This window comes from Sinocyclocheilus rhinocerous, unplaced genomic scaffold (genome assembly GCF_001515625.1).
Source record: "Sinocyclocheilus rhinocerous isolate Xijiao unplaced genomic scaffold, SAMN03320098_v1.1 scaffold767, whole genome shotgun sequence".
NCBI lineage: Eukaryota > Metazoa > Chordata > Actinopteri > Cypriniformes > Cyprinidae > Sinocyclocheilus > Sinocyclocheilus rhinocerous.
In genome coordinates, this window is record NW_015633562.1 from 93,778 (window position 1) to 112,261 (window position 18,484).

Here is an 18,484-nt window from a genome sequence, read left to right on the forward strand (position 1 = left end):
CTATATCTTCACAGAAAGATGTTAGGTATTTGCAACTGTTTTAAACATTTTGTGTATAATATTATGGTGCAGGTTTGTGTGCATGACTTTCCTCTAATAATGCATGGAGATTACAGCAACATAACCAACTCCTAAACACCCTCCATCTTCACACTCTGTTCCCCTAAACCAAAATGACACATGCACGAACAAAAACATGTCCCCAAACACCCCCCCTCCCCACCCCGAACATCTGCCTAATGTCACACCTATTTAATTATTCAACTTGTGAGTGATAATGTAAGATTACATTTATTCACAATTATGCACAAATACATGAAATGCTCTATTCTATATTTCACTTAAAATCAATTCCAGAGTCTCTGAATGTAAAAAAGATATTTAGCGGCGACAATATTCTGCCATTTCATATTATAATCTTCAGCCAAACACTCAGATTCTCCTGTGGTAAACAGTAGAGTTGAAGGGGGCTGAATTTCCAGATGAGCTTATGCTTCCTCGAACACACAGACCACGCAAACCTCTTACAGAGAAGAGGGGGTTTAATCTGTTTCTCTCACCTCTGGGAAAGGTCACGTTCTTTGTTTGGAATGCATGTTTGCATGCACGTTTAGCATTCATGGTGAAACTAGGAATTTTTCACAGCAGGGTGACATTAACTGTGTTTCACAGTGGGAGACGTTAACAAGGCCGTCAGTTAAAATTGACAAACATGGTTGAGAAATTACAGAGGCAGTTTTGAACTTTGGTATTTATTTAGTAATTAGTTATTCATCTAAAATACTCTGGATTTGCAGGAAAACAAAATGTCTTCCTCCGTGGATTGATGAAGCTTATTATGGTGAGCGTGGCCATAAGCCAATAAGGCTAGTGGAATTCTGGGATTCAAATTCGGCTACACACATCCAACATGTGTCCAAGAGGAAACAGCCCCAAATACTGTTAAACAACCATTGCTAGACTCTCATAACATTGCTATCAAAAGCCCCAGAGGCCCAAAACTACTGCAGGGTACATTAACACATCAAGAAGCCAGCCGACAGAAAGAGTGTGAGATGAGTTAATCAAAACTGAAGTCAGTTGTGACGTTCTTTGCTATTCTAAATTCACAGTTCTCATGGAGTTTGATAAGTCCTCAGATTCAGTTCTGTGCTTCAGAAAACTCCAGGGATGATGCTCAGTATTCATATCACTCTTAGGTTCAGGTTGCATTGCAGTGTACCAAACACATCCCCAGCCCCTGCAGTCCTGAACATATGTCTCCCAAAACACTCTTAAAAGCAAGCCAGCATGCAAAAACAAGCTCATGCTGTCGACACACACTGATATCATTACAGATTTAAGAGTTTGAATCAGTATGATCTTTCTGTCCTTTTTCTGTAATAAACAGCTTATGCTGTGTGGTTGCTAGGGTGTTCTAGGTAGTTTCTTACTGAAAAAAGACCACCTTTAAATCTCTATGATATTCTGTACCAACGTGTCTATAATATTGCATTGCTTTGTTCAGGTTTATTCAAAACAGATGAATGTGAATATGCCAATGGTTACATCGATATCATTGCAGTTTGGAAATTAAATGTCCGGTGACTGGCAGTAAAATGTTAATGCTTTATTGCATTTAAAAATAATGAACTACCTAGGCTAAACCCTACCCAAAACATAACCGATAGAGTTAAAGTTAAAATAAATATGCATTACTTTGAAGCAACCACACCAATTTAATTGCTTCTTTGCGTCTTTGAGCTTATTTATCGAGTGATGTATTTCGCAGTACTCAGACCTGTGTGCTCCGCAAGTGCAATGCTGCACCAGGTGAGCTACTGAGCAAGTTTACCATGTCAGAAAAGCCAGACAAACAAGAGCTGGTTATGTGATGCAAATAGTCAAATGTATTTGTTTACAAATCACGCATTATGATAATCTAAGATAATCATGAAAAAAAGTACTGTGCAAAAAACCATGCGAAAACTAAATAATTATTAATTGATAATCTGCGACTGTAATCATATTTGTGTGAAAAGGAAAAAATAGGTAGAGCCTATGTTGTTCTACAAATTCACAACAAACAAGGACCGCTAAAAATCCAGGAACATAAAAACAGTACGGAACTAACAGGACAGGAGGGAGTAAAGGATGGGATAGTAAATCCCAAAACAATCCCATCAATAGGTGTGATGACGCTGCTTGATTGTCTTTTGGATTTCCATGGGACACATGGGGGAAGGGGGCTACACAGTCTACCTGCGGGCAGTGGCGTCTGGTAGAAAGGGAGGGAATTACCGTAGGAAGGAAAAACCATCCAACCTGTTAATGTCCTCTTCCCCCAGCAAGTGCTTGGGCAGCGGGGAATATCGGCCAGGGGAGATGGGCGGAAGACTGGACTTATATTCCAGAGTGCCGTTATTACCGGGGGAAGAGATATGATTTTCCATAGCGGGTGAGAATGCTGTAGAGAGACAGAGAGAGAGTTTATGTTACACACACTGGCTAATCATAATGCTGACTTTAAAAAAAGAAAACATTTCCATTTTACTATTAAATTTCAAAGCATTATTCATTTTTCTCTAGCATTATTCTGGTTTAAGAAAGCATATGTATTACATAATGAAGGGTGAATATGATAAGAATCACTCACAGTGTGTGATATCAGGTGGCCCATAGGGGTCTGAGAGATAGACACTAGTGGGTTTCCCAACCTTAAGGTATACCACATCTGACGTGTTCTTCAATATGGCCACTGCTTCTTCATGGGTCACCTCTTCTAGAGTGTAGTTATTCACCTGGGTGAAAGAGAAAACACGCAAGATGTGTTAAGCGGGCAATCCAGAGTTACGTAAACAGTTACGCTCTAGTGGTCAGTGGCGAATCAGAGCTGCCAAATGTGTCCTGCCCAGTGGATTACACACAGCACTGATCTTGCTAATTAAATCAATCTCAGTCTTAAAGAGTTTAGCAACCCCATTGGATTAAAAGCAATGGAGTTTGACACTGACACTGCAGCGAAACCTCAGGAACGTAATCAGCCAACTATGAATACAGCTCATTTCCCAAAGACCTCTGAGGGCTGTTTCTATGCGATTGGACAGTGGTATTTTTGTTTTGTTTTTGCTTTGTATGAAACATTCAAAAGTTGCCCCAAACTCACACCTCTGGTTGAGCCAATTCGAGCTGCTTAAATAAATTTTTGGGGGAAATAAACAGAAAAATTAACGAAAACTACATAACCTGGGGGCCCTACGCAAAACTGTGTCGGTGGAGTGGGGTATGAGTGGTTATGAACGAATGAATAAAATGCATTTGTCCGTGATTCACTCCGTCTTGAATCGGAAAGCGCTTGACAAACAATGCCTCTTCTGCAGCTCGGTATGCTTTCAACTCATTTTTTTAGTCTCGAGCAAGACTGTACGACATTCACATTACATGATTTGACTGATTTTTTACGTAGAAAGGGCGACAGCGCACCGCATTAAAAGAAATGATCATTCATGTTTTTATAACCGCTGGCCAAATTCAAAAACGAAAATAAAATTAAATCATCTTTAAGAGCAAGGGGGCCCCCTGGTGTTTCGGGGGCCCTACGCAGCTTGCGTATTTTGCGTATAGGGAGGATCGGCTCTGGACTTAAGTAAATTAAAATACTGAAACTAAAATAAAAATAAAATCTAAATTAAATAAAAAAGAGAAAACTAAACCAACTGAAAAGACAAATTGAATAAAATAAAATAAAATCAGAGGTCAATGAGCCGTACCATAAGCAGTCTGTCTCCAACTTGTAACCGTCCATCCTTCTGTGCAGCTCCCTCATCAATGATTTTAGTGACATAAATGCTGTTATCACTCGGGATGTGCTGGTTTCCCACACCACCTGCAATACTGAAGCCGAGCCCTATAGGATTTTGAGAAATGACAAATTAAAAGTGTTAGCTGTGTCCCAATAGATGCAGTGACATCAGACTACCTCTAATTAATCAAACCTATGTCATTCTTTCACACAGAAGCAATGCTGAATCTTTCAGAAATTCATATTAACTGACTATTAGTAATAAACAGTACTCAAAACTCTCTCAGAGCAGATAGAACTGTATACACTTTCCTCAAGCATAATCTAGTTTCTCAGTTTCCTAAAGGTGAAAACAAGTGTTGTACTGTAGAGTGTTTTGGATTTGAGGAGTCTACGGTGCCCGAAGCTCTTCCTCCAAATTTGCTGCTGTGCTGTGTGTGTATGTGTGATGCATCTTCCTCTATGTGCTCTAAATAATGCATCAAAGCTGTCTTTCTCAGGATATAGTTCTGTTTATTGCTCCACCCAAACAAAAACCAGAAAAAGAGGACGTGATAACTCTCAGGCTCAGTGGAGTTTCAAATCTTGATTTGTTTTACATTTATCTCCGCACCCTAGATATGAATGTGTACATGAGTAATAGCCTATTTTCTTTTATAACAGCAGAAATCAGAAAAAAAAAAAAATATTGGATGCAATCTAGGAATGTGCAAAACCATGAACAAACAAAACTAATGTAAAAATGATTTTTTGCAGAGCAGTCAACAACCGTGACACCTCCCTAATGCAAATGGTGACAAACAGCTCAGGTAACAGATGGGTTTTTACGGTAATTGTAAATCTGAAACCTTTTGGTCCTTTTATGAGTTTGATTTCGGTGACGGTTTCCAGCATTGGTCTCCTCCTGCGCACATAGAGCCTCACAATCGATCCGGCCACTTTCAGAGCCTCCACTGCCTTACTGTGAGACACCTCGGAGACATCTGCGTCGTTCACACGCAAAATACAGTCATTCACTCTGCGGAGAGAAATAAGAGCGAGGAGTGAGTTTTCAGGAGTCCTCAGTGTGTGGTGAGCCTCCTGCAGAGAGTTCCAGATCACAGCAGCCTGTGGTCCAAGGACAGCCGCCTCCTGGGGCATGCTCACATAGAGCAGCTGAGACCCAGCAAACAAGCACACACACTCAACCAAACCATAAGCACACACACGCACACATGTATATATGGAATATATACACAACGGACTCACCATAAAGCTGAATAGTGTTCAACAACTCAATTTAGTCAGTTTAACATGATGCCTATGGCAACCATGATGATTACGTTTACTAATAATGAATTAAATATGATACATATTAAAAATGATCTTTACATTAATTTGACAATTTTTAACATTTTAATATTTTATAAATGTTTATATGAGTGTTGTTAGTGTATTGCTATTTTTAACTAAAACTTAAAACTATTAAAAACATTTTAGGTAACTGAAATAAAGCTAAAATAAAAAGCTGAAGTTGAAGTATTAAAATTACAAACACTAAAACCAACATAAAAAATAAATTAATGCTATATAGAAATATTGAAAAAATAAAAACAACAGAAACTAATACAAATAACAAAAGTGAATAACAAAAATACTAGAACGAATATAATATATATAAAAAGCTAATTCAAAATATTAATAAAAACTATAACAGTATATTAATACTTAAATAACATACAAACACATATTATCTCATATGATTTATTTATTTTTAGTTAATTATTATATTATTTTTAATATAAAACTATATAATAAATTATTTAAGTTTTAATTGTAATACATTTATATATATATATATATATATATATATAAAAACCCTTTTGTTTTGTTTTCTAAATAAAAAGTCCCAAAATGTTCATTTTGCTGAACATAAGCATCCTGTCGTTTTCCCATGCATCCCTCTCCTCTAACTATGCACAGAAATGGCTTATTCCTGTCACTGGTCCCGATTTAGGTAATTAAAGTCTGATCATAAATGTACTATATCCAATATAGAATCTCAGATACAACTTCCTGTTCCTTTGCGCCTCCAAACTTTAAAGCCTGCATGATTTATCCAAAGACCGTTCCGCTTCCAACACTACCAAAGTCAAACAAGGGTAGAGCAGAAAAAAAACCCATACACAATGTAATTGCTTCTCTAAATGCTGTTCACCTCCAACTCACAATAAATCTATCACAGCTTATTGGCGAATGTTCAAAGTGTCGTATTCTTTTAAAAGAGAGAATGCAGAATATGGGGTGGACGGGAAGGGGAATGGAAAGAGAAAGAGAGAGAAAGACACTTGCGGGCATAAGGCAGAATACTGAACATTAAAGTGGTGCAACTTGCCCAAAGAAAACAAGCAAGAGGAGGATTGGTGATGCTCCGAGCCCTGACAGATCTGATTGAGAACGAGAGGATAAAAGAAAACAGCCAAGTCATGGAGAAGAGCAGGGCAAAAGGCTCAGACTGGGCTGTCACACGCAGCTGCTGTTCGGAGCGCCGCACACACATGCATACAAAACACAGGAAGATATGCTCCAGCACAATCTAATTATGCTTCCCTCTAATAAAACAACCCTCTCAATCAACTCCTGAACGGCCCTGACATGAATTTCAAACACATCCAGCCAGGAACAGAAACTCTACAGCTCACCAATATCAATTAAACCTTCAACCTCTTCAGAAATAACCAGAGGAAAAACGTATGTGGACCAAGGGTCAATTTTTCGAAATTGAGATTTATACATCATCTGAAAGCTGAATAAATAAGCTTTCCATTGATGTGTGGTTTGTTAGGATAGGATTTTTGGAATCTGAGGGTGCAAAATAATCTAAATATTGAGAAAATCGCCTTTATAGTTGTCCAAATGAAGTTCTTAGCAATGCATATTAGTAATCAAAAATTAAGTTTTAATATATTTACAGTAGGAAATTTACAAAATATCTTCATGGAACATGATCTTTACTTAATATCCTAATGATTTTTGGCATAAAGAAAAATCAATAATTTTGACCCATACAATGTATTTTTGGCTATTGCTACAAATATACCACAGCGACTTAAGACTGCTTTTGTGGTCCAGGGTCACATATCTTGTAAGTTCCACAAAAGAAAGAAAGTCATACAGGTATGGAACAACATGAGGGTGAGTAAACGATACAATTCAAATTTTTAGGGTGAACTATCCCTTTAATTTCATTGCTTTCATTTACTATTCCTTCTGTAAGGTGTCACAAAAACATTTCTTTAAAAATAAACTCACAAAATAAAGAAAAGAATCTTTGAATCTTGAATATTTACATAAAATGGATAATGCATACTTGTTTGTTTTTACCCTGTGGAAGACTGACATGATCTGAAAGTGATTTGGTCAGGTCTATGCGTTATACCCACATACGTCACCTCAGACCTCGCAGATGGTACATTTTTTAAAGTACCTCGCAGTCAGAGTGTGAGGCAGACAGCAGAAAACTTCAAGTACTTCAGCTCTCCAGAGAGACATTAGGACTGTGATAAACAGCCATGTTTCAATCATTTACAGCAGCGAGAGGTAAAGGGGGGGAAGGAAACAGAGCGAGGGAGGAGGAGAGAAAGACATTGCTCTACAAAGCCAGAGCAACAAGCGAGGTCATTATGTTTCGAAAAAAAGAAAATTACCTAGTGATCTACTGAATTTATCTAAATCTTAGTAACAGTATTATTTCCTCTGACAATCCATCAATTGATCAAAATATTTAAAATAAACTCATTATCACTTCAATAATGGACATAAAATAAGTGCTTTACATACACTCAGAAATAAAGGTTCCAAAAGTTTTTTTTTTGTGCAGCAATGACATAGTAGAACCATTTTGGGTTCCCCAAGGAACCTTTCAGTGAACAGTTCTTAAAGGTCCCATGGCATGAAAATTTCACTTTATGAGGTTTTTTAACATTAATATAAAAGCAGCATGTCATGGGACCTTTAAAAGAAACACTTTTTCTTATTAGTGTGAAGAACATTTTAATGGTCTAAAGAACCTTTTTCCACTAAAAATAACTTTTTTTGTACAACTGAATGGTTTTATGGATGTCAAAGGTTCTTCAAGGAACCATAGATGCCAATAAAGAACCTTTACTTTTAAGTGTGCATTATATTTTTAGCACTGACATACAAAACTTGCATGTAGCACAACAAACAAATGTGTGCTACGAAACACCAGCCCACCTGAGTCTGCCATCTTCAGCCGCCGCTCCTCCAGGGATGATCTTTGTGATGAAGATCCCAGGATCATCGCCGATGTGAGGGTTATCTGTACCACCTGCTATACTAAACCCCAACCCTGAGTTACCCTGAAGAGACACACACACACACACACACACACACACACACACAGAGGAATATATGAAAGATGGACTGGCCCTTTATTAGACCTTTGCCTCAGTGAAAAGAGCCTGAATAACAGAACCACAATAGAATGAACGAAAAGAGAGAAGCGAGAGAACATTATTTTTTGTAGGAGGTGCACTTTGCTACCCATGACTCATCAGTGTTTACAGTTTGGCACGCCATGCGCCTCTGAGCAGCACAAACTCCCAAATCAAAACCTGTCACAACTGTGGGCTACAGCCACATTTAACATCTCTGAGACGTAAATAGACTAACAGGCTAATATTTTGAAGTGAATTGTTTATGATGGGACTCTCCAGGGTGCTGCCTTGGTATAATACACAGGCTTTTAAGCTTTAAACAAAGTGGATCATAAGGAGAATTCATCTTTGCTGATTAGCAAAGGTTGTATGAAAATGCAATACCAAAACTTTAGCATCAGGGTGGAGAGATGGTTTTAAAGTGAAAGAAAGAGAGAGAGAAATGGGTGACAATAACAGATCAGTCCCTAGCAGCAGAGTTATCGCCTCGGCTTGTATCCAATTTTCTAGCTTGTAATCTCAGTTGAGTCTGCAGGAGCCCCTGAATATACACTCTCAGCCTCCTGGCTCCAGGGTCGGACAAATCTGCACTCCCTCTGGTCTAGTTGACCTTTGCTATTGTCCGTGCTCTGTGTCTAGTCATGTGGATCCGACTGCAACTGCCAGAATGTCATCTGCAGCCGTCTAATTCTCTCTCTCTTTCCCTCTCTCACACTGCCTCTACTGTGCACCCCAGGCTTTCACTTGCAAATAAAGCATATACAGTGGCCCAATTAAGAGGGTTCTGTGAAATCTGTCCAAATTAAAGCTTCAGTAATAGTTTCTAATAGTAATTAGAAGAAAACATTTTAGATGAAGACTGTTAATATTATGGTCAGGCAATTTCCCTTTTTTGAGAGCTTTTCCACATAGTGACTTTTGTGACATTACTAATCACAAGCTAAGCTCATTCTGTAACTGGTCATGTTTGATGGTTATGTTTCAAGATCATGCTCACAAGGCAAGCTGTGAATGACTGGATTATCAGGCACAAGAATCCACACAAGCATAAAATATGACGTGCTCAACTCAACTCTGAGTCTACGTATCTATGGATGTGTACTGTGAGAGAGAGAGACAGACACTTACCCGCTCTAATGTAATCTCTTCAAATTCATATTCAATTTCTGTCCCATTTACCTATTGGAGGGGGGGAAAAAATCCCATTAGATATGTTCGGAGATGCAATTCAAAGAGTGTATTAATCATTTAACCGTCACACGAAATATCTAACTGTGATGCCACAATGACATCCTAAACCGGCAGCAGCTAAATGATGTGGAAAGAGGTTCATAACAGTTCAAAACATTTTGTGAGAGCTAAAGGACTAAATTGAAACCTCTGAGATTAATGATATGTCAAATAACCTCTTAAAAACATCAGCATTCAACTCATCCTCCTTGAATGAATCAGGAACGGGGCTTTCATACATCTTGAGCAGACGTTGAGCCTCGTATCTATTCAGTTCACCGCATGAGCTGTAATTGTCTAAATGTGAGCTTGGACACTATAATCCATAATCATTTACCTGCTTGTACAATGGGACCAGGCCTCTGGGGCAGACATGCTGGCTTAAGCAGGCCTTTGGAGATGAATTTATACTGAACGTACAGCTAGAAATGGCAATGAAAGACAACTAATCCAATTTCAAGTTCAGTTTCAAATGAGGGTCATCTTCGTGCTTGATTGGAGACATTCATCTTAATTATTCTTTAATAAGTGAAGCACATGTAGTTTCTGTAAGGCGCTCTAATACATGCTAAAGAGTTTTTCAAGCAGTATGGCTGCTCTCACGTTCATATTTTGATCATACAAACATGCTCCACAGTCAACTGTTTCAGAAGAACTACAAGGACCTGTCTACAATGTACACCGAAACTATAAAAGAAAAAATTACTAAAATGTCCCTGGTCTAACTGATTCATCAAAAAAAAATAAAAAAATTGTTAACTATAATATCAATAATTATTATTATATTATAGTTACATATTATATATTATTATCTATTTTTATATATAGTTCAAAAGATTTTTTAATGTTTTTAAAAGAGTATCTTATTCTCACAAGGCAGCATTTATTTGACCAAAAATACAGTAAACCAGTAATATTGTGAAATTTTACTACAATTTAAAATAACTGTAGCAGAAATGCGTGGCTTGTTTTCATTTATTTTTTGCATTAAGTGCACTCTATTGAAACACAATTTGTGTATGTTTTTACAATGTTTTACAACTATTAAACAATTAATTTTTTTAACTATTAAAAACAATTTTATTTTCTATAACCAGCATAATTTCACAGGTGCTATCCACAGAGCGTGTTGTGAACAAGGACATTTTATGTTGAAGTGCCTCGTCGATAATAAGGCAGCCTTGGCATTTACAGTGAGTGTGCATGTTTCACATTTTGACTTTTTTAATACTGAAGGGAGTATTTCAGAGAGCCGGAGAAAGAGAAACAGTCATTCATGGCTAATTGAAACCCAGTGAACTAGCTCATTTATGCCTCAGCCACCTCAGCTGTTCAACAGAGAGAAAGAGAGATATAGCTGAATACTGTCTCACTGCTCTCCTCAGAGCGACATGACCTTTCATTTACAGCATAAGTTGGAAGCCTCTAGACTACACCTGCTCTTAAACATGAGGACCAAACAGATGTCAAGAGCGCAGAGCCGAACGGGGAGCATCTCACTCCACAACATTTCTCAAATGAATTCATTTGTTGAATTCTGGCTGACACTCATCAGTCATGCAGGAAGATTCGGTAACATATTTAGTTGGTCCTGAGTCAACACCAGGATGAAGGGGCATCTGGAATCCTGGATTGGGCACAAATGAACCCAAATGCTAAATGCTAAAATTTGTGGTTCTCTTCATACATGATTAGCGATTTCATATGACTGCTTACTGATACAGTGGTGTGAACATCACTATAGAGTGATAAGGGTCAATATCAAGTTCAAACTCCCAATGACTTTACTTTAAGAAACCATGTAATATAGAAACTCAGTGTCAGTGGATGCAGACTATATTAGCACAGGGATCCCCAAAGAACACTACCAGCCAAGATGAATGCCTACATCATGCTCTGCAACTGCTCGAATAGTTTCACAATAAACATAATGAAACAGTTTGGTCAAATACAACATCTGATGTGTCCATTTTTTATTGTCGGTATCAAAATGTTATTTATTCACAGTGCACACAAGTGCTTCTGTTTGACGCTAACTACTCTCTGCAGTTTCATCAACCCTTGTGCGAGAGCTCTTCATTTGAATATGCACACCCTGAATAGGGCTACAAACACAATCAGAGAGATAATTGATGGATCTGATAATTGATGGATGAGCATGAGAAACCAATAAGACGGAGTAAATGAGCTCATTAACAACAGCAGCGCTCATCAGAACAGAACAACACTCCTTATCAACCGACTTAAGACACTGATAAACATACGCACTTCATTTGGTCATTAAGTATGGAGAACTTTTCTTCAGGTTAGGAAAAACATGGCCTTTCCATCTTCCCCCTGAAAAAATGAGCCAATTACTGGGCTTTGAGTGGCATTAGCATTCTGAGCCGCACGGTGTTGCAAATGTGAGACGCTGGGGACCGGGGGAGAGTGCAGCTGCAGAGGGGACGGTGGGAGGGGAGTTCACCATGCAGCATCCGGGGTGTAAAAGCTCACATTAAACTGGTGAGTCACTGCAAATGTGGCACCAAACAAACTCGCGAATGTACGATGTGCTTGAACGCGTTCATCCACACAGCTTGTGCAAACGATGCAGAGCGGGTCATGTTTCCATGACGACTGTTTGACTACAATGCAGGAACTGGGCACTTTTAAGCAGAAGCTTTCCCTTTACAGAGTTTTGGCTGATGGGATGGCATATTTTTACGCCCATCGCAGTGATTAAACACGAAATATCCCTCGGGCCGCGACATAATAAGACTCGGTTTCCTCAAAACACACCCACGTGGACTAATTAGCACTACGGACTAACCACTGTTATTCCTGACAGCTAATGGAAAAAAGGCGCTGTTAAAAGTAGGCAGAAAGGGTCATTTTGCTGAAGCTAGGCGGATGCTATTTAACAGCTACACTGACTCAGTAATGCTTTCTTTAAATACTAATCTTTAGCACTCGTTCTAGATGAGTCTCTAGTCTCTGTTCCCACTACAGTTACAAAGGGAGCACAGTGGAGGCTTCATAATTAACAGCACTTAACCAGATTTCTCAACAGGTCTAAAACTAGGCAACAGTGGGTTGAGTTTTAAACTGTAGTGTCTACTGAATATTCATTGTTTGTGCATATTTCAATTGCAGTATTTTAACTCCGTTTCAAAATTAGTGAAATGTCTTTTCATCTATTGTCTACATATGCAGCCACTTTCTAAAGCAGCATCATGGAACTACACAAATTATCTTTTTTTAGACTGAGTTTAATGTTAACATGTTGCTAAGCTAACAATGCAATACTCTAAAAAGTACACAAAATGCACAAGCAAATACTCAGTAAAACAGTGCATTTGTTTTTACTTGAGATAATCTATTAATACTTTGTGATATCAAATAAAGGACGACTTCAATTAGATTTTTAAAATGTTCTTAAGAAAACGTAAGAAGTGCTCATCAAGGCTGAATTCTATTTAATCAAAAACACAGTAATATTGTGAAATATTATTAAAATTTAAAATAACTGCTTTCTATTTTAATATATTTGAATGTAATTTATTCCTGTCATTGTTTAATGCTCAAGAAACATTTCTACTTATTATTAATGTTGTAAACAGTTGTGCTGCTTAATATCTTTGTGGAAATAGTGGTGCATTTTTTCAGGATTCAAAAGAGCAGCATTTATTTGAATCGTTGAAATGTATTAATCTAACCTAGTCACTTTTGATCTAATCTATTCTTGCTGAAAAAAAGTATTAATTTCTTTAAAGGGGTCATATGACGTTGCTAAAAATAACATTATTTTGTTTATTTGGTGTAATGAAATGTGTTTATGCAGTTTAAGGTTAAAAAAACACATTATTTTCCACATACTGTACATTATTGTTTCTCCTCTATGCCCCGCCTTTCTGAAACGCGTCGATTTTTACAAAGCTCATCGTTCTGAAAAGCGAGGTGTGCTGTGATTGGCCAGCTATCCAGTGCATTGTGATTGGCCGAATACCTCAAGCGTGTGACGGAAATGTTACGCCCCTTACCATACTGTGATGCCGTGTCCGGGCGCGACAAGACAAAACCAGTAAAACCCATTACAAACGAGGCATTTGTTGCATCCAGTGGGGACATAACTACTGATTATAATGACTTATACTGTCTTTTTATACGTTGCGTTGCGTATCACGCCACGTAAACATAAAACCATGTCTGCATTTGTGATCAGAGAAATGACAAACAACAAGTGCTAACGTTAATCCACACTGCCCAAAACTCGCGTTTGAATCATCAGTGGCAAATCCTTTAAATGAAAACGTACTTACGGTCTGTGAGTCAGAACAGCCGGCATTGACGTATCAACTTTTAAATGGTAGTGTACCATTAGTGTGTATGTAGTGTATGTCTGTTATAAACGCTGCCTTAGATTTTGCTCAAAATAAGGTATCTTAGAAACTGTATCTTACACATAACTACTCATCTTTATACCAATATCCTACATTATATTTTCACAACCTTTTTGGAAAGACTGTTTATTTCGACAGCTTTGCCACCTAGCCTACTGAATGTTTCTTTTGCATCAAATTAAATATGGAATCTTCTCTGACTAAGGTCTACTGCACTCCTTTATGTACCTTATTACATCTGACAGCTTCACACACTCTTGCATTTCTTCAACATCTTTCAGAAGCATCAACAGATGGAGACATTTCTCATTTTTTTCATCACTCCAAAGAAAAAAGCTTTTAAGCTTGATTTTCAACTAGCCTTGACAATTCCTTGATAAACAGCACAAAGCTCACGTAACATTTAACCTAAGGCAAATCTACACTAAAGCAACCAAGGTTCCTTTTAATAAAGTGAACAGATGATACTGTGCAGGGTGAGTGAATGTGTGTGTGGGATAAATGTATCGCATGAATACATGAATAATGAGCTTGATTTGGTCCTTTCCCACTGGCTTTACTGCAGCACCTCTCTTTTTTGTCTCTGGAGTCATGTCGGGTCTTTTTATCTCCACAAAGATGACTTGATAACTATTTTACAAGGTGATGAATTTGTATGAGTGTATACGATGTGTGGTTCACCCCTAAATAAAATCGTCACAGATTGTAAACAGATTGTATGAAAACAAAACTCACAAAACTCAGATAGATTGAAGATTAAGTATGTAAATCTAAAACACAGCATATGGTAAATCCCAGTGAAGTCATATCAAACATTTTAGGTTTACAGCACACTAAATACCGTAGTAATGACTTTTCTCAAGTTCTCAGCGAAAAAAAAAAAAAAGGTCAGTGAATCTGTTCTACTTTAGAGATTTGCATTTTGGGAGCACAGAACACACGCACACAGTGTGGTTATAGGCTAAACTCAGAGTGAACACCTGCTTTACTGGAGTAATCCATCAGTGTTTTATTTTCCCAGAACTCCATCTTCTCTTGCTTGTTCTCTTGTATTAGGATATTAGGAGAAGGTCTATCAGAGACAGATTGCTGCTTAAAGCAGCTCATAATCATCGTAATCTCACACATACTCCAACACATGCCCACAGTGGGCTTTAAACTGAGAACAGCAGGGAAAAGAAGAGAGAAAAGCAATTAAACCGTCTTAACAGCATTAGGTGTGCTGCTGGATACTGGATGTCATGGTCGATCTCGCATTATTGACAGAATTACGGCGCATCCACAGTGATCTGGATATGCCTTGATGTTAATATTTCATTACTGAGATGCAGGCAGAGAAACAAGAAATAAATGAAATTATCCTCAGTGAACGTGAAGGGTGTGTGTAAGAGGCATGTTCAACGGAGGAGATTCTTCTAATGAAACAGAGAAACAATAGAGAGAGATTTTCCCTGATGCAGAGGAAGAGACCTTTTAAATCGTCACTTAATCTCATTGCCGTTTAGGAGAAACAACTGAGTGGTTAAAATGATCTCATTTGTGATTTATCTTTCCTATGGGCTGAACAAACAAGCTGAAGCAGAACAAAAAATAATGTTTTGGGTTGTTCTTAAATGGCTGGCCATTTCTGTACGTGGTCAAATGACTTCATTGCAAAAACAGGAAAAAACACAGACAATTATTTTGGAGTTTGCAGGAGACAGACAAAACCTGACTGAAGGTTGACTGAAGGTCAAGCTGTGTTGTTAGTATGTCTGCGTCCGCGAACTCTATGCACTTCGTGCCGAGTGCTTATCGCTTTGTGTTGGTGTCTGATTCAACACTGCTCTCCCCCTCTGTGTTCTTTCATTCACTTCAATCACCTGTTCTGTCATATGCTCAAATCGTGATGTTTCTTCTGCATTTATCTACCTCCTTCACTCTGATCTAAAACATACGAACAGGCAGCGACTTCCTAAGGCAGCATACTAACTGAAATGGCATCTCATAATTAACTGATTTGGAATGCTCTACATAGGTACCAAGCAAAATATGTTTATTTGATCCAATTCCTGTTTTAAACCATTCATCAAATCTCTCTCATATGCTCCACCAAAAAAACAGTTGACTCCATACATTAATATTTCAAACCCCGAAAAGAAAAGCCTGTGCTAATCTAAACCCGCTGATAATCAGTGGCCTCCTTATCTGGTTGATTTATGAAAAGCCATCATTCATTGAATATGTTGATTGTATTTGTGCAGAGTGATAAATGACACTAAATTTATGAAAAGCAAAAAAAGGATGTCAAACTCATTCGCCACTCAGTCTATGTGGGCACTGATCTGATCAAATGGGTGATCTGCAATGTCACAGCAGTGCAAAATGTCATGAACATGCAATAAATAAATGAAAAATCTAAACTCACGTATGGTACAGATTCCAAAGTGTCCGTGTTGACAATAATTGGGGCAGGACTTGCCTGTGAAAAGAGAGAAAGGGAGGGCGAGAGGGATGGACGGAGAGGAAAACAGAAAGAGATAAAGATCAGAGTGGATTGGAGATGCGTGAACTGGCCCAGATTTTAATAAGGGATACAGCAGCGCATGATGGGCACCGCTGAGCTCACAGATGCCATGATGAAGAACACAACTTCAAAACGACAGTCGACAGCAACACCCACTGAAATGGAACACAACGTATTTACAGCACACACACACACACACACACACACACACAGATCGATTAGATGAAGGATGAAAAAACACAGCATCATTTAGGAGTATGATAATTGCTGGGGGAAAAAAAGTTCTTATGAATGTTGAAATTGTTTATGTCTCTCCCTGTTTCTCTCTGGTGCTATTTTGCTAGCTTCTGATGACAACACAAAGTCATTAATTGCTCCCACACAGCAGCGAGGCCAGAAATCTCGGTAGGTGTATGTCTATTCTGTACCTTCTCTGTAATTTTATTGAGTGTTGTGAAGTGTAACCCCTTCATTAGCCTTTATTAGACAATATTAGCTCATTTTACACAGCATAATGTACAGCTGCACAATTCAATGTGCAATAACTGCATACTTAAGCTAAATTTGACCTTTATAGGTAATAATGATATCTGTGGTGCTGGAGGCAAGAATAAATCATGTGAACTACTGCAAAGTGCAAAACAAAACCTGACAAATAAATTTTTCAAACTATATATATATATATATATATATATATAAGAAATATGATGATACACAGACACAATTATTTTTTATAATTAAAAACTATTATTATTTGAATGGGTAAATATGCAGTCAATTTGGGTGGACCTTATATGACCTCAAATATGAACCATATGAACCAAATTCAGATATAAGTGACAAAGACACAAAAGTGACAAAGACATTTGTAATGTTACAAAAGATTTCTATTTCAATAAATGCTGTTCTTTTGAACGTTCTATTCATCAAAGAATCCTGATAAATAAAAAAAATCTGTATCAGGGTTAATATGGTTAAATATTATGCAGAACAACTGTTTCATCATTGATATTAATAAAATAATGTTTCTTGAGCACCAAATCAGCATTTTAGAATGATTTCTGAAGGATCATGTGACACTGAAGACTGGAGAAATGGCTGCTGAAAATTCAACTTTGTCACCATGGGAATACATATTTTAATATATAATAAAAAATAGGGCTGCACGATAAATCGCATGCGATATTTAACGCGCATCTTGTCAGTAAAGCCGGTTCTTTAATCAGCGATAAATCTCCATCACGTGCGGGCTTTCACATGGAGCAGCATTAACTACACAGAGCCGTTGTTCACCGACAAGCTGCGCAAAACATGCGCAAAATATGATCGTGATTTTGCGCAGCTTGTCGGTGAACAACGGCTCTGTTTAGTTAATGCTGCTCCATGTGAAAGCCCGCACGTGATGGAGATTTATCGCTGATTAAAGAACCGGCTTTACTGACAAGATGTGCGTTAAATATCGCATGCGATTTATCGTGCAGCCCTAATAAAAAATAAAACAATTTCTAAACATTTTGATGTACTAATATTTCACATTTTAAAGGTTTTTACACCAAACAGTTCGTCATATGCTTTGCCTGCACAACTGAATGTCTTTTTACATTTTTTCTATTGTTTATTTTTATTTATTTAATGACAAAGTTACAGAGGAAAGGGACTAGTCTCAGAAAGCACTCGAGCCTGCATCATTTGCATTAGTCCCACAGTTCATCAAAGCAGCACATGCTCAACTAATGGCAGGGCTTTCTGTTTATCTGACCAATGGAAGACCTGTGTTTAGGAACACTAATTGAAAACAAGTCATTATTTTTGTAATTCTGTTTGTTGCCACTAGAGGCACACAACATTTAACAAGTAATGAAAGGTGGGCTAGCACACAACACAAACTCATTCAGCTGGAGGCTGTGAGGCTTATCACAGACGCATTAACATTCAGAGATGGCCTACTACACAATCACCATGGGAATACATATTTTAATATATAATAAAAAATAGGGCTGCACGATAAATCGCATGCGATATTTAACGCGCATCTTGTCAGTAAAGCCGGTTCTTTAATCAGCGATAAATCTCCATCACGTGCGGGCTTTCACATGGAGCAGCATTAACTACACAGAGCCGTTGTTCACCGACAAGCTGCGCAAAA

At 37.9% G+C, this 18,484-nt stretch overlaps 1 protein-coding gene across 36 annotated transcripts in view; it reads right to left on the reverse strand.

The window, feature by feature from the left end:
- Nucleotides 1-18,484, reverse strand: part of LOC107744607 (disks large homolog 2) — a 217,367-nt gene that overhangs the window by 59,359 nt on the left and 139,524 nt on the right. For 24 of the 36 annotated variants that reach the window (XR_001640499.1, XM_016558337.1, XM_016558334.1 and 21 more), the window contains 7 exons: nucleotides 16,240-16,293; nucleotides 9,349-9,399; nucleotides 8,018-8,142; nucleotides 4,630-4,799; nucleotides 3,750-3,886; nucleotides 2,636-2,780; nucleotides 2,281-2,446 (listed from right to left, as the gene is read on the reverse strand). Coding sequence is in view for 35 of the 36 variants with exons in the window: in XM_016558337.1 (XP_016413823.1) it covers nucleotides 2,281-2,446; nucleotides 2,636-2,780; nucleotides 3,750-3,886; nucleotides 4,630-4,799; nucleotides 8,018-8,142; nucleotides 9,349-9,399; nucleotides 16,240-16,293 (848 nt within the window). In the remaining variant the exon portion in view is untranslated. The remainder of the gene's footprint in view (nucleotides 1-2,280; nucleotides 2,447-2,635; nucleotides 2,781-3,749; nucleotides 3,887-4,629; nucleotides 4,800-8,017; nucleotides 8,143-9,348; nucleotides 9,400-16,239; nucleotides 16,294-18,484) is intronic. The other 12 variants (XM_016558364.1, XM_016558357.1, XM_016558363.1 and 9 more) reach the window with 2 other exon arrangements.